General features: G+C 36.1%; 1 protein-coding gene across 1 annotated transcript in view; it reads right to left on the bottom strand.

The window, feature by feature from the left end:
- The window catches only part of SEMA3A (semaphorin 3A), a 165,407-nt gene that overhangs the window by 23,809 nt on the left and 126,656 nt on the right, over nt 1-14,942 (bottom strand). Inside the window, exons 7-12 of the mRNA XM_059471669.1 lie at nt 13,729-13,871; nt 12,489-12,603; nt 12,322-12,391; nt 11,126-11,270; nt 5,512-5,731; nt 360-451 (exon numbers count right to left, since the gene is read on the bottom strand). Of these exons, the coding sequence (XP_059327652.1) occupies nt 360-451; nt 5,512-5,731; nt 11,126-11,270; nt 12,322-12,391; nt 12,489-12,603; nt 13,729-13,871 (785 nt within the window). The remainder of the gene's footprint in view (nt 1-359; nt 452-5,511; nt 5,732-11,125; nt 11,271-12,321; nt 12,392-12,488; nt 12,604-13,728; nt 13,872-14,942) is intronic.

Raw genomic sequence — 14,942 nt, 5'->3', positions numbered from 1 at the left:
ATTGATGCATTTATAAATTTGTATATTGCATATCACTTTGGGAGAAAACAGACAGGCACTGTCCCCAGATCCACACAGGTAGATATTTAACTCCAGCATGCAACAGCTCTAAGATTCAGAAATACTAATTTACTTTTGAAACCACTGAACAAGAGCCCAGAATGCCATTTCTTTTATCATTAACCTCCAGCTCACACTGAAAGTTTCAAGGTTTATTTTGACTGGTGTCAGGGTCTCTAAATGACAAGCTAATTAGAGGGGTATGCCAGGCTATTCCTTGGCTAGACTGCAAGAAGTTGAGTTTGCAGCTGTCCACAGAGAAATCTACAACCTGACACTTGAAATTTAGCTGCACTTACCCTAAAGACTGTCATTTCTTCCAGCAAGACTTCCTCTAATTCGTGCCAAGTCTCCTTAGGAATTGAAACCACTTTAAGAACTGTTCCAATATCTTGAAAAGGGAAAAAAAAAAGTATTTTCAGGTGCTTAAGATGAATACTTCTGCTTTGTAGCAGCCAGAATTTCTTGTAGCATATAATTATTTCACATATAAAGACTATGAAGCTACATTTCTCTCAGCGCTCATTCAAAAGAACTGCTATTTAAAATAACCTCAGAAAACAACGAATTTCAGTAGAACATTTAAGTATTTGAATTATCAAAATGCAATCAAGAAAATACATACTATTATAGTTATTAAGGAATAGACAGGACTGAAATACTTTAGGTGACAGTATAAAATGACAGATTCATGACTGGGGAAGGAAATGCTCTAAATTTACCCAGGTGTATTTTATAGTCCATTTTGAATATGATGTTTTTCTTTCTTAAAATGCATGTGAAGATGCTGCAGTATGGCTATAAAACCATCTGGACAAACATTCTTAGACAGATGAAGCTGTTGGGTCTCTTAAGTACCTGCGATCTTCCCTGTGTCAAACAAAGTACCTAAGATGTATAAGCCCCTTAAGGCATCTCTATTTCTCTGTGTGTAAGATGCTGGTTCTTCACTGAGGGGTGAAAAGCATAGAATTTGTGCCTTTGGTTTAGAAATAGGTGTTGTCCAGCATTTTGGTAATATATCAAATTGCATTTTTTGAGTTTTGCAACAAGCTTTAAAATGAACAAGGCCAGCACTGGAAATTCCAGAGCCACAGCCTTTGGCTTTGTGAACATGGTTGAGACTGAAGACCATCTCTGTTATTCAGCTTCTGCATCTGTAATTTATTTCTTTGTTTCTACGAGCACAATTTCCAGGAAACAACAAAAACACAAAGAACCATTTCTGGGCTGGCACACATCACTGCAGACTCTCTGAAATGGAAACAATCTGTATGCGACTTTTCTTTTTAACCAGCCAAGTGTAGTGCCATGTAAATGTATCACAGGTAGAATAACTATGTCCCCAAGGACTCTTCATGTTGCACATCCTACAGCTTTAATGGTTTAGGAAAACACAAGGCATTTTAAGTGGATAAAATTCTCAAATAACTGTAAAGGTTGACATTCTTAAAACAAGAATTTAACCATCAATTACACAAAAGCATATATATACATATATATATATATATATATATATATATATATATATATATAAATTTTATAAATATATACATAGTTTGTGGGTGTTAGCTGAAATTTCTGAATAAAAATATGACAACTCCTATATCGAAAATGCACATAAAACTGAGACAAAGAAATCACATGCGTTAGAAATATTTTTATAGGGCAACTGACTTAAAAGGTATTGAATCAAAAAGAAAATACTGGTACTTAACTTCTTTACATGGTTTTGTATTTAAGTATTCTAGAAAACTTGGAATATCCTGTAGAACTGAGATTTTTCATTTTTTCCATCTGTTTCCCTTTAAGCAGATGTTGATTTCTAGATACATATTTTTTGAATTTTAGAAAGATGCAATTTCTTTTCCCTTGGAATATGTACATCACTGTTTTCTTTCATTAGCCACAAATTAATATATTTTTTTAAAAACACAAAGCGGTAGTTATTTCTTAAAGCAACAACAAAGCAAAGCACATCTTTCTTTTTATTCAGGCATCTACATGTTTAAATTAAGCTACTAAAATATACTAGATAAGTGAGTTTGGATTGGTTTTCATTATGATCACTGCAACTGATTGACTATATTTAGAACAAGAAATATTGAGAATGTTTCAGAACAAATGCAATATAAACTTTAAATTAATAAGAAAAAATCCGCATTTCTATTACAGAGTAATTCAGAATAACAGAAAATCTAACAGTAGCTATATTTGTAATTTAATTGATGAGCTAATTTCCTTAATTATCCTGATAATATGATGACTGTGGTTTTGAGGAAAATACATTTTATGGGTGAAGAACAGGGAACTCTGACATAATAAATATAGCAAAGTGTCACAACTCTATTCTGTGCTGGCCTAGGACTGCCCTCAGTCACAAACCATTAAATGCCATATCCTAGAAATCAAGGGAGATTTTTCATAAAACAGACTGAGTGGGCATTGAGCAGACACAAGTTTCCCATAATGTTGTTTCAACAAAAGGTCAGACTTTTAAGTGGCTCCTCCAACAATTACAGTTGCCTGATCTCAAGAAAGCCTCTGAGGTCAAAGATACACTGAGTTAATCACTGTGGAGACTCTGGTCAGGCCACAGGTACCAAAGTGGAGCTTTATCTGGCTCCTACATCAAGTTTTACAGAGTAGTATTTCAAACAATTTCACACAAACAGAATCAGGCGTCTCCTTTAGGATCAATAGGCTCTGCTTAGTAAGATAAGATTACTGTTATTAATTTGCTTTACTGACAGAGGTACTTTAACTGTGCCAAAGGATGCCAAACATCAGACCATCAGGATATGCATGAAATCCTGTTTTTCTGATTACTTTCAAGCACACTGATAGTATTTTATTTTCATTGTGAAACACACTGGTACAATCAGAGTGGGAAAGAAACTGCTCAGCTCAAGATTTCCCCCACAGGAACGGAAAATGTGACCACACTGGATGGCTATTAATTATGTTGTGTTCAATTATCATCAGTTATTCAATGAAAAGGAAAAAAAAAAGTATTTCTTCAACATAGTGCAGTTCAGCAGCACATGGGAATAATGTAGATTGCTCTAACAGCAATGGGAAAATACAGAGAAATATTATCTAATCTGATGGGACAGACCTGCACAGAAAAACCCAGTCATACCCCCGGGAGCATAATTCTGGCTTTGTCGTAGTTTCAGATCACTAAGTGGGAAAATGGACTGCGACTAGAGTCCCTAATCTGCTTCCCAGTTAGTTCTTTGCTTGGGAAGAAGTAAAACATGCTGATTGTGTATCTGTGATTCCTCTGACTCTGAGCAGCTGGCTCAGGCAGGCAGGGCTCAGTGCTGCCTCTTTGCCTTTCTCCCCACGTGGAAGAAACCTTTTCTTGATTCTGAAAACCACAACAAGGACAGTGAGCTCAGAGGAACATGAAGCAGCTTCTGTGCTCCAGCTCCAGGCATGGGTGTTGCAATGCCTGCTCTTGTCCCATGAGGCTGTGACCTCCTGCTGGAAAAAAAATGGTTTCTATGGGCAAAAGTAGTATTTCAAAACATAAAGACACTCTGCACTTAGAAAGACAGGATTTTAGTGCTGAAATATCTTTTGGCAATTGCAACACTTTTCTTATAGTTTGTGGGCAGGGCTATCACCAGCATTGGGTGGAATCCTGAGCATTTACCACACATCTGAATATTAGTGGTTTAGGAAAACCCTAAACTCAAAGGTAAAAATTATCATTTAGGTTCTTTTAGAGGGAAATCTTGCCTGACTGATTTACCTAAGAACTTCTAAACATAATAGCTAAATAATCAGTGTATGCAATAATAACTACCTAGAAGCTGTAGCTCAGTTTCAAGCAAATCTTCCTGCACTGCCTGAAACAGACAGGAACATCTGTCTTACTTTTGATCTTACTCTAACAGCAGTCTTGAGGAAAGTACAGTGAATCTCTGGAAAGACTTTTTGCTTTCCCTTGCAGAAACCAATGCATCTTTCTTAGCCCACAGGCCAAGATTTGGAGAGTTAAATGCCACCTCTTTTTCTCAAGAAATATACTTAAATAAGTTCCTTATGTTTGTTCAGCATCATACCATATATGTGACTAATTTGTTTTTTGTGGGCCAAATCAGGTCATAGAGGACTTGTTGAAAGGCACCAAACACTGTGAATTGTGGATGACATTCAAGTCTCTAATGTGTGATGGAAAATATATATGTAGTGTAAAATCGTATGAAAATACTTGTCAATGTTTTATGCAAGAACATACTGTAGCACTGGTATCTAATAACTCAGTTTACAGCTTTCAAGTGTTTTAAACCTTCCTGCAGAGCTGTGTTTTCTGCAGTAAAATGTTCTAAATTGTTATTCTTGCACTGTGTTTGGTACACAAAACTTCACCAGCTCTCAGTTTACTCATAATACATTTCAGGCATCAACATGAAAGAGATCTTATATTTAAGATCTTACAATTGCTTTGGAAATTTGAACCCAGGTTTAGAGTACCAGAACTGTATTAAAGTATGTAAAAAGTTGGACTGTTATAAGACGGACACAGAGGTATTTTTTTGGTCCAACATTGAAAAGAAGCAGTGGGGTTTGATTTGGTTTGGCTTCACAATGCCAATGTCTAATTACTAGTAATTTTGTTCATTAGAAGTTTAAAATACTTTTATTCAACATAACTGAAGCATCAGCCAACTAATGTAAAACTTTCACAGATGAAGAAACAGATCCACGAGATCCAATTGTTACTCAGCAGAGTTTTGAAACCACTGAATTTAAGAAAATGCCTATCAGCTAATTTCTTGACACTCTTTCTCAATATTACCTTTCTCAAAAAAATGTCTTTTCTGAGTGCATATTTACACTTCTCTAAGATGCCCAAGCTGTATGATTCTGCAAATGCTATGGAAAGGATATCATCTTTCTATTTGAATACCAGCTCTTCTGAAAACACTCCATTTGTGCCAGATATCTTCATCTTAAGTAAAATGAAGCAGCCTCTTGGCTGAAGGGCTGAGCATCTTAAGGCAATACTTGAAATACTTGAAAGGCACAAAAGACTTTTACCATACCTGGATATTTGCCTCATTCACGTTAATACTTTTTATGCTGCACTTCAAAATGGGTACCTCAACCCCTTCATTTTAATACTAAATTATAATTAATAAGGCAAGACATTTCTAATAAAAATCCCTAATAGCAGTAGTTGGAAAGAGGGTGGTTTGATCTTAATCCAGATGGCAAAGCTCCTAAAGAATTAAGCTGTGCAGGCTATGGCCTGAACCTGTAACACTGGATGTTTGCAACAAAGACCTCCCCACATGCACAGTTTTGGGTCCTGCCCCAAATTTTCACATGTTTACACAATTCAGTCAATGTTTTGTCTTTCAGAGCATGAATTTTTATCTGCCTTAGGTTTCCATCAATCCTGGAGGAGCATTGCAGTGTAGATTCAAGACCTCTCACCTGTGCCAATGAACATCACGTCATACTGGCCATCTTCTGCATCCACCCGATCCACCACGATCTGTGTGAACTGGTAATCCACGTCTGTTTTGATCATGATGGGACGGTTGTTGATGGGGAATACTGGGTTGTACATGGCAGGATGGCTTCTGGCAAATGTGATAACTTCATCAGGAAGGTCCTTGGTGGAATCAAAACCTCCAAATGTCTTGCTGGGACACTAGGGGAAAAAAAGGAAATGTTTTACATTTTATTATTTATCATCCCATCTACAAGTGTTTTGTGACAGGCAGCAAAAGTTAATTCTGTCACTCATAGTCTCAATTTTTTAATTTATTTGCTATTTAAACCAATATGGTTAATAGAATGCAAATGATCCTCATAGATCACTTTACTTATTCTTTTTCAGTGCAAAAGGCTTTTAAGTCCAGTTGTGATTAGTATTAGTCTTTATTTGTCAGAAGGAAAAAATCCTGAAATATCTAAATCATTTAATACAAGGCAAGCAATTCAATTTGGTTACGTATACAACACAAAATTAATTAATTATGCCATCGTCCTTGTTTCAAAGTAGTTGACTGGAAGTCCAAATTGCTAGGTGGGGAACCAAATGCTTAAATCCTGGGACAATGCCCTTTTCTACTGACTTTTCAAACCTCTGCTTGTCTCAACAACTCTGTGTCCTCCATGTAGTCCTGATAATGTGGATCCTGTTACGCTAAGTCAAATCTAGTGAGTCATGTCTTAAAAGACACAAATCTTTTTTTTTCTCCCCTCTGACTCGAAAGAAAACCTTCTGTGAGTGTTACTCATCATGCTGTCCACATGAACTCTTAGGTGAGACGATCTCATTAAGGAACTGCAGTAACTCCTCACTGTCCTGCACAGCTGGTGTGTCCCATTGGGGTGAATCTGGTCCCACGATGTAAGACAAGAAAAAATTTCCCCTGTATATACCCAGGGGTGGGCCAGACAGTTTTGCCTCTCATCTGTGAGAACCACAGGGCTCTTCTTTTCACATTTAGCTTATATTCTGCCACTCCAAGCAGAAACCAGAGGCGGGTAAGGAAAGGAGAGGTAAGACCACGGTCTTGGTAGACACAAAAGTCTTCCTCTGCTTTCACCTATTACATATCCCCATCAGGACACTCTCTCTGTGCCTGATCACCACCATCTGCCCTCATCTCTACTGTAGAACTGGTAAGTATTTCATGAACAGTTACCTGTAACATTGTCATAAGCATTAGCAGTATATTAGCACTGTTCAATGGGTGCAGGAAACGAGCCACAATGACCAAAGGCCAAAGATACTTGTCAAAGATCTTGGTGACCCCAACTGCAGATCTGTTCAGATAACTCTTGAAGACATATAAAACACTGAATCGCAGCTGAAATTAATTATTTTCCAGTATTTGACCTTCAAATATAAACAACTGGTGGTAAAATGCCCAAGATAATTTGCCCTTTATATCCAGGTATAAAATACCTTCCAATTAAATTAAAAACCTAGTGGACAAGATCTTATTAAGCAAGAATCCAGACCTTGCAGGATGCTCAACAGAAAAAAATCAATTGTCTTTGCTATCACCTTGATCCAAATTATTAATAATTCAACAGAAATGAAATTTAAAAATCAATGTCTAAAAAGAGTAGTTGCTGTACTCAGCAAAGGGACACTTCCAGCATGGACATATAAAGTGTAAATTGTCCCTTGTGGGCATATTTGTTAGTAAGCAAATTCCATATTTGTTAGTAAGCAAATTCAGTTTGTACAGAAGGTAAGAGAGGAGAGAAGAAGAATATTTGATTAAGGCATGTGGAGCAGACAAAGCAGAAATCAAATTAGCTATCTATTTTCGTTTTTCTAGATTTTTTAACCTTTTTCTTATTATTATATGTTGCTGCTCTTTTGTACAAAAATATTATGAAGAGAAAATCAGACGGACTTTTCATGATTATTGGCCAAACCATTCTCTGTCTCAAAAATAGTGTTTCAAATGCTACACTTAAAATTTAAGTTTGCTTTGCATCTCGATTAATATTCCAGCTACAGTTCAATGCGAATTACTTGGATTAATTAGATAACAATTAATTAGATAATAGCTGTAAAGTACTCTATGCATAAAATTCACTACACAAGAACTAAGTATTGTTAATTGCAGCTGGGCAAACACTGAAAAAAAAATACTAAATGAACTTTCATTTCAATTGCAGGCAAATGAATTTCAGCTGTGTTTCAACTGCTTGAATATTTACTTTCTGGCTCATTTTCTAAGAAAGGATTTTACTTGCAGCAATACGAAACAATCTCCCCAGGGAAATGGTCACAGCACCAAGAGTGCCAGAGCTCAGGAAGCATTTGGACAATGCTCCCAGGCACAGGGTGTAACTCCTGGGGTTGCTCTGTTCAGAGCCAGGAGTTGGATTCAGTGACCCTTGTGGTTCCCTTCCAGCTCAGGATATTCTATCATTCTATGGACCAAGATATACTTTGCACAGAAAATTCATAAAACTAGAATTAGAGTCATAATTCTCTGTGTTTGAATAAGACTCTCAATTCTGAGACCCCTATTACTCCTTGGATCCCCTGCTTTTCTGAGAATAAAAAAATTACTGTAACCCTGTGTCTTTACATGTGAAGTTTCAAGTGCATTACCAGGACTAGGCCTAGTAAGGAATCCAACAGAACAAATCATTATCTACATTTTGGTAGGAAGAAAAAGGTCTTTGGTCATAACTCTTGGTACCATGAAGCAGAGAAAACCTGAGCTCTGTAGCTGAATTCACAGAAAGTCAGATTGGAATTCAGCATGAGCTACCTGAGTTAAGATGAGGTATACAAAGAAGTCCTACCTCCTCTCTCAGAGAAAAGAAAAGAAAAGAAAAGAAAAGAAAAGAAAAGAAAAGAAAAGAAAAGAAAAGAAAAGAAAAGAAAAGAAAAGAAAAGAAAAGAAAAGAAAAGAAAAGAAAAGAAAAAAGAAAAAAAAAAAGGAAAGAAAAGAAAAAAGAAAAGAAAAGAAAAGAAAAGAAAAGAAAAGAAAAGAAAAGAAAAGAAAAGAAAAGAAAAGAAAAGAAAAGAAAAGAAAAGAAAAGAAAAGAAAAGAAAAGAAAAGAAAAGAAAAGAAACTCAAGTCCTGTAGATCCTACAGGAAAAATTCTGGCAATTTCTTTGTTGCATGTGAAGCTGATGCAGAATTGTTTACCAAGCTTTCTGATTTTTCAAAAACCATTTATTTTCCTTTTCTTTTACTCATACTGGGCAAATCACCAGATGCTCAAGAAGTTTACTGGCACCTCACCTATTAAATTCCTGAGATAATTCAGCACTGTTTAACTGCAGTGCAATCTGGAAATCAATTACTCTAACACCAGTTTTTTTCCTCCCATCCCTTTCTTCATTTCTTGGAAAAGGAGTCCAAAGGTCTGACATCTGAGGAACTTCAAAAATATTTTTCTTCTTTATTTTCAACAGATCTTCAAATCATTGAAAACACACACAACTTCATCACTTTATAAACAAAAAAGCTTCTTTCCAGCCAGAAATGCACCTCATTTTACAATTCAGTTTTATCCTATCAATACAACAGAATGATTTTAGCAACTGTGAGGGCTTGCCTCTTTTTTTAAAGTGGCAGAGCCCAGGATTATAGTCCTGGCATTGTGCTAGGACAAACTGCTGCCCTCTAACAACACTTACAGTGGCATGGCCTCCTGCACTACATCTGTGGGGCTAAGCAGACCTTAAAATTTGGGATTACATTTGATTTTAGGCAAGAAAACAGCTTATGGTGGAATCCGAACATTTTGCACTTTGCAAATCTTAATAAAAACAGTAAACTCCATTCTGATAGAGTAGCCAGAAACAAAGTATTTGTAACCAAACTACATTTCCTTACTTTGACAAAGGCTCTGGTGTCTTAGCTCAATTTGCCACTTAAGGGCTGGGTTCTGGCCCTTGTTTTTCTGCTTATTCTGGGGAAGTTGATATCCTTGTGTCATGTACAACTCAGACCAAGACCCTCAGAGAAGCTGAGGAGTAACTCCCAGGCAGAACTGAGGCCAGAACTGTCTCAGGACACAGAGCTGCCAGTCTCAAGAGCAAATATTTGAGTTGTGTATTTAGAATCTCAACAGAGCTGCATCTCATCTCTGCATAGGAATGAATGCAACAGAGTCTGTGTGCAGCAGTCAGTTCTTTATCTCAGTCTATTTCTGTAATAGAAACATGCAACATTCTTCATTGTCCATAGTTCTACATAATATCTAGTATCTGGTTTTGTTCAGAAAGGTTAATTGAAACTGCAGTCAAAGAGGAGTACAAAGGAACAGAATAATGAACATTAAGTCTGTTAAACTGAAAAGGTGAGAACAGCTGTACAAGAAATACCAAAAATATCTACTCATTCACATTTTCTAGATTTGTAACACAATAGAACTTCAGAAAAAAACCCAACTCCCTGACATAGCAGAATTAACTGTAATAATTCGGAAAAAAAGCTTCACCATCAGATGAGAAATGAAACCTCTTTTATGCTGCAGAGCTTGTATTTTAAGTCTGGAAAAAATTGGAAATTCCTTTACTTGCAGTGAAGGAGTGAGGAGTGCTGAGGAATCCAGCTGTCAGGGAGCCACTGTTTTCTTTTACTTAGGAAGTAATTTTCATTAGCTGAGCATATATATCAGTTGAAAGATCAGATTTGAAAGGACAATTTCAAACATACCAGAGAAAAGTAGAAAATATGATGAACTAAAGAAGCAAAGTTATTCCTGTTTTCTTTTGTGCCTTATATTTAAGAAGACTTTGAGAAGAATGTTTTAGACATATATATTATTTACACATATGCATTTTTATGTATCCATGTGTACATATATATGTAATCTTCTGCAATGACAGTTCTCAACATAAATGTGCCAAGCTGATTTACACAAGCTGAGGAGCAAGCCCAATGAATACAATTAATGCTTGTTTCATAAATGTCCCATCTTCTTAGACTACTGGAAATTTCAGAGGCAGTTAAATATTTCTAGAATGTGATGATATCAGTTGAAATATGGATGCCTTATATGGATGGATATTTTAGTAATTTATAAACCTGAAACAGAGAATCTGGTAAAACCAGATATTTTAAAAAAATTCCAGTGGAAGTTAGAAACTATTGTAGTCACTCTATCATCTGTTGCAGAAATATCTGTTTTACTGTCCTAGATTTAATGTGGACTGAAAGTTCCTAATAGGCAAATCCTCTGTTTTCCATTCATTTTTATGAAGAATGGCTCAGTCAGCCAATATTTGGGGAAAAACCCTAATTCCAAGGAAAGGATAATGCAATATAATTTATGAAACACTTGACTTTCAATAAAATTCTCCAGCCATTACCAAAACTTCTTTTGAAGTTGTTAATACGAATGCCAAAATTAAAATCCAAGCAAAGTTGTTACTGCAGTTTCATATGTTACAAAAAGATCAGTACATTCTGGACCTGGAGGAACTGTTAGCTTTCCCTTCCGCCACTCTATCTATTTCGTTATTTGTGTCAGTTTCTTTCCTGGATCTCAGCTCAAGGACCATGTCATGTGTGAAATATTTTCCTCAGTTTCCCCAGTGAGTACTCACAGTTCCTGGCCGTGGGTAGGGCACTCGCCCTTGGTAGGGAACCCACTGGTAGTTGGGGCCGTCTCGGTGGGCATAGGGACCCAGGAACACCCTCCTGACATCAGTCATGCTGTACATGCACACTGCTGATCCCTTGAAGATATTGCTGAAAATGAGGGGAGAAGGAATCAAATCAGTTTCTTTAATCAAGCGCTAGAGCTGTGGGAATAGCAGCTTGATGCTTTCTAATTTATTGCATGTGATGATTATCAAACCTCTGACACGCTCTCAGAGCAATCCTCACTCACTCCTTTCAAAGTTCAGCAAAACTGATATGATCTCCCAGACATTTTCCTTAGCAGATGGCTGCTATTTCACTCTTTAAAACATCTTGTCCCCAGAAGGCCAAAGCCCAGATTTGAGTAAATTTCAGTGAGGCTTTCCCTAGAGAACAATTCAATTTTTTCCTACACTCTACATTTTTCTATTTTTTTAGCAGTCTCTTCCATCATTTGGGCAGCACAAGTAAAAACTTCAGTGTTGTTTCTTACCCTGACATTTTTTACAGAAGACAGTAAGGACTTGTAAATCTCCCTTTTCTATGCCTGGTATCACTAGAAACATTATTTTTATTTAGAAACTAAAACTTGTTTCCTTCACAGATAAATGTGGCAATACAACCAGTACAGCAAACCTTCCTCAGGCCAAAGCTACAAGTATATTTTGTTCTTGGTGAAAGCACAGTGTAACAAAAACATTCAAGTCACAGTTATATGTGATTCAATAACAGAACCTTTGAAAGATCATTAGACTTTCCAGATTTCAGCAATATTTTTTATTAAAATCTGCTTGTCTAGCCAATTTCTCACTCCACAGATTTCCTATTTTACACTGCCCCCAAACAAGTTTATTTATGCTTGCATTAATTTTCCAAATCTGTGTGTAAAGGGCTACAAATGCTGATCCCTGCTATAAAAAGCCAATTCAATGGCAAGAGCAGCCTGAGAAACTGATAGTCTTTGTGTTTGCTAGCTTCAGGGTGATGATGTACACTGCTCATAAGAAAGAAACCTAATTCACTACTTCTTACTGACACTGACTTCTCAGTTCAAAGGTTAAGAAAATTTTGTGGTTTTTAAAAACACTTTTAACAAAGAGACCTCTCTAAAACCAGCAGCCACCCAAGTTTCCATGCAAGAAAATGATATGCTCTGTACCTGGAAGTTGTAAACACTCCATAGACTATTGGATTTTTAGGGTCTTTTGAGTTCATTAGGAACACATCCTCTGTAATGGTAACAAGAAAAAGAAAAGAAAATCAGGTTAAATTCATGCAGGTAATACCTGAAGACAATTCTATTTCCCAGCCATTTCTGCCACTTACGTAGTTCATCAAAGTGTGTGTCAATGCCATTGGGTCCTGGCACAGAACAAATCAGACGTGCTTTGAGGAAAGTTGTCCATTTGTTCACAAGGCTCCTGTGTCCACCAAAGTCATTCTAATAAAAGAAGTGTTTTGCATTAATATTTAGCAACAGTCTTTCCTTCAAGTATCAACAGAGTAGAGATAAAATATAGAAAATAAGATGACATTTAGAGAAAACAAGAGAGAAGAATTCACCCTCTACATACAAAAGCAACATTATGTTGAAAAGACACAAAATGTGAATTATTTTTATTTTACATTGATTGTGTCATATTTCATACTAGTCCATAATTTAAAAACAGAAACCCTCAAATCTCTTTATATAACTTTGTACAATTTTGTACATAATCAACACTGGGAAAAAAGAAATTGGCAGAATATCTTGCTCCAAAGCTCCTGGTCTGCCATGTCCTGGAAAAGCTGAGGGTGTTTATTATGCTTAACTGGGTAGCAACAAAGTAGAAATGAAACTTGCAATGGAACAAAGTAGACAAAAATGCCAGAACAGTGGGATCAGCTGTACAGCCACAAAATGTAGAAACAAAGGATCCTGAGGACTTCATGCTTGTGGGGTAATTGGTTTAAAAGTAGGAACCTCTGAATTCAAGGAGGTAAACTGAAGTTGTGCTTATGGATTAACAGAAAATTTTACTGTAAAAACCACAGCTGCCAAAACTACAACATTTTTAATGTTGAAATTTTTTTGGAAGTCTGTCAGAAAACCATCTGGACGTTTATCGGTGTGGACAAATGATTCATCTTGCAGTCAGTAAGGGTCTTTGGAATGGCTGCCCATTTCTACAGCTAACCTTAAACAATCATTTTGCTGTCCCTTCCTTTGCCTCTGTTTTATGTGGGAATGGAAAGGTATTAACATTTAAAAAGCAAATTCTTCAAATGTTTTTGGCCTACTTGGAAGTATCACATTTCCTGTAAAAAGACCTTCTTTTGCAGACACTTTCTAAGCCTCAGAAGATATCTACGATTTTTAAACCAAACATCATAGTTTGTGAAGTTTCCCCCCAAAAAGAATTGAATGGTATTGATTTCTCTATGTCATCCCCACGCTATTTATGTCTTGGGATGATCCAAGAGTTAATTCCAATGTTAATACTGAACAGTTAACAGATGAGAAAACACAATTTCTAAAATTGCTTGCAAGTGCATTCAGCATTACACCAAGAATCCATCATCTGACCTTGCAGATCTGCCCTATCCTGGCGTGAGTGGCTTTTCCAGTGTGCTCTCCATCAATTGCATTTTCGCGGAAGAAGAAGTAGATCTTGTCATCTTCTGGATTGTCGCTCTCTGGTATCAGGTGAGCACTGACAAATCTGGGATCTGAGAAGACAATGCCATTGAGCACATTACTACTGCATGAACTGGGTAGTTTATCTTCCTAACATAAATAAATTGTCATTTTTCTTTCCAAGACCCAGTCATTGCATCCCATGGCAAGTATTTCTATATTAGGAACATCATCACCTGCTAATGTGTGACAGATATTTACATTCCTCTTATCTTTAATACAGAGAGGTGTTTGCTACAGGTATTTAATGAACAAATCTTAACTTTATTATTGGAGCAATTAAATGTTCATGAAATCTCTTTACAAATGTTTGTATAACATTACAGCATGGTTTCATAATTCCGTGTATTTATTACTGACATTTTTCTTCTTCTTTGGATGTCTGGACTTCAGTTAATCTTTCTCTATAAGTCAAAATTAAAATGAAAGAATTATGGAGACAAATGTAAAGTTGTCACCTTAGCAGTTAAAAAAAATTTACACCTAATAAATTGTTAGTGCATTACTGTTAAAAAAATTTAAGTTGAAAACCACATTTTGGTTGATACTACCTTCCCATGATACCCCAAATTCCCAAATTTTTGTCTTCTTTTTAAAAAATAAATATATTGTAGAATTTCTACTCAAGTTGTTGAAATACTTTGTCTTGCCATTTTTGTAAAGTTTTTTTTTTTTACATACATTAACTTTATTTCTTAACTATTAGAGTGAAAACTTTATTTGGTGCCAAAAAAGATACATCAATTAGCAAAAATACATATAATGTGGACATATTGATGGGTTACATAAAAATACTATAAAGGAGTTTTGGGAGAGAGAATTTTATAGAATTCACATCAATAAATTCATACCAGTGGTGCATCTGGCTCATCACTGTATTTTACAGAGATAATTCAGCTGGTATCTTTCACTATATTTGGAAAAAGAAGGCATATCCAACAGATTTACCAATCTGTTTCATAACCATTCTACATCCTGCTGGGATAATTAACTGTAGAAGAACTATATTTAACTACTCAGAGTCCTGTTCCTATGTGAAATTGTAAGCTATTTTAGTGTCTGTATTAACATCTTTATTGCCAGATAGTCATGGAAATAATGAA

This window comes from Ammospiza nelsoni, chromosome 5, assembly GCF_027579445.1.
Source record: "Ammospiza nelsoni isolate bAmmNel1 chromosome 5, bAmmNel1.pri, whole genome shotgun sequence".
NCBI lineage: Eukaryota > Metazoa > Chordata > Aves > Passeriformes > Passerellidae > Ammospiza > Ammospiza nelsoni.
Note: the sequence above shows the minus strand (reverse complement) of the source record. Positions and strands in the feature narration are given on the sequence as shown.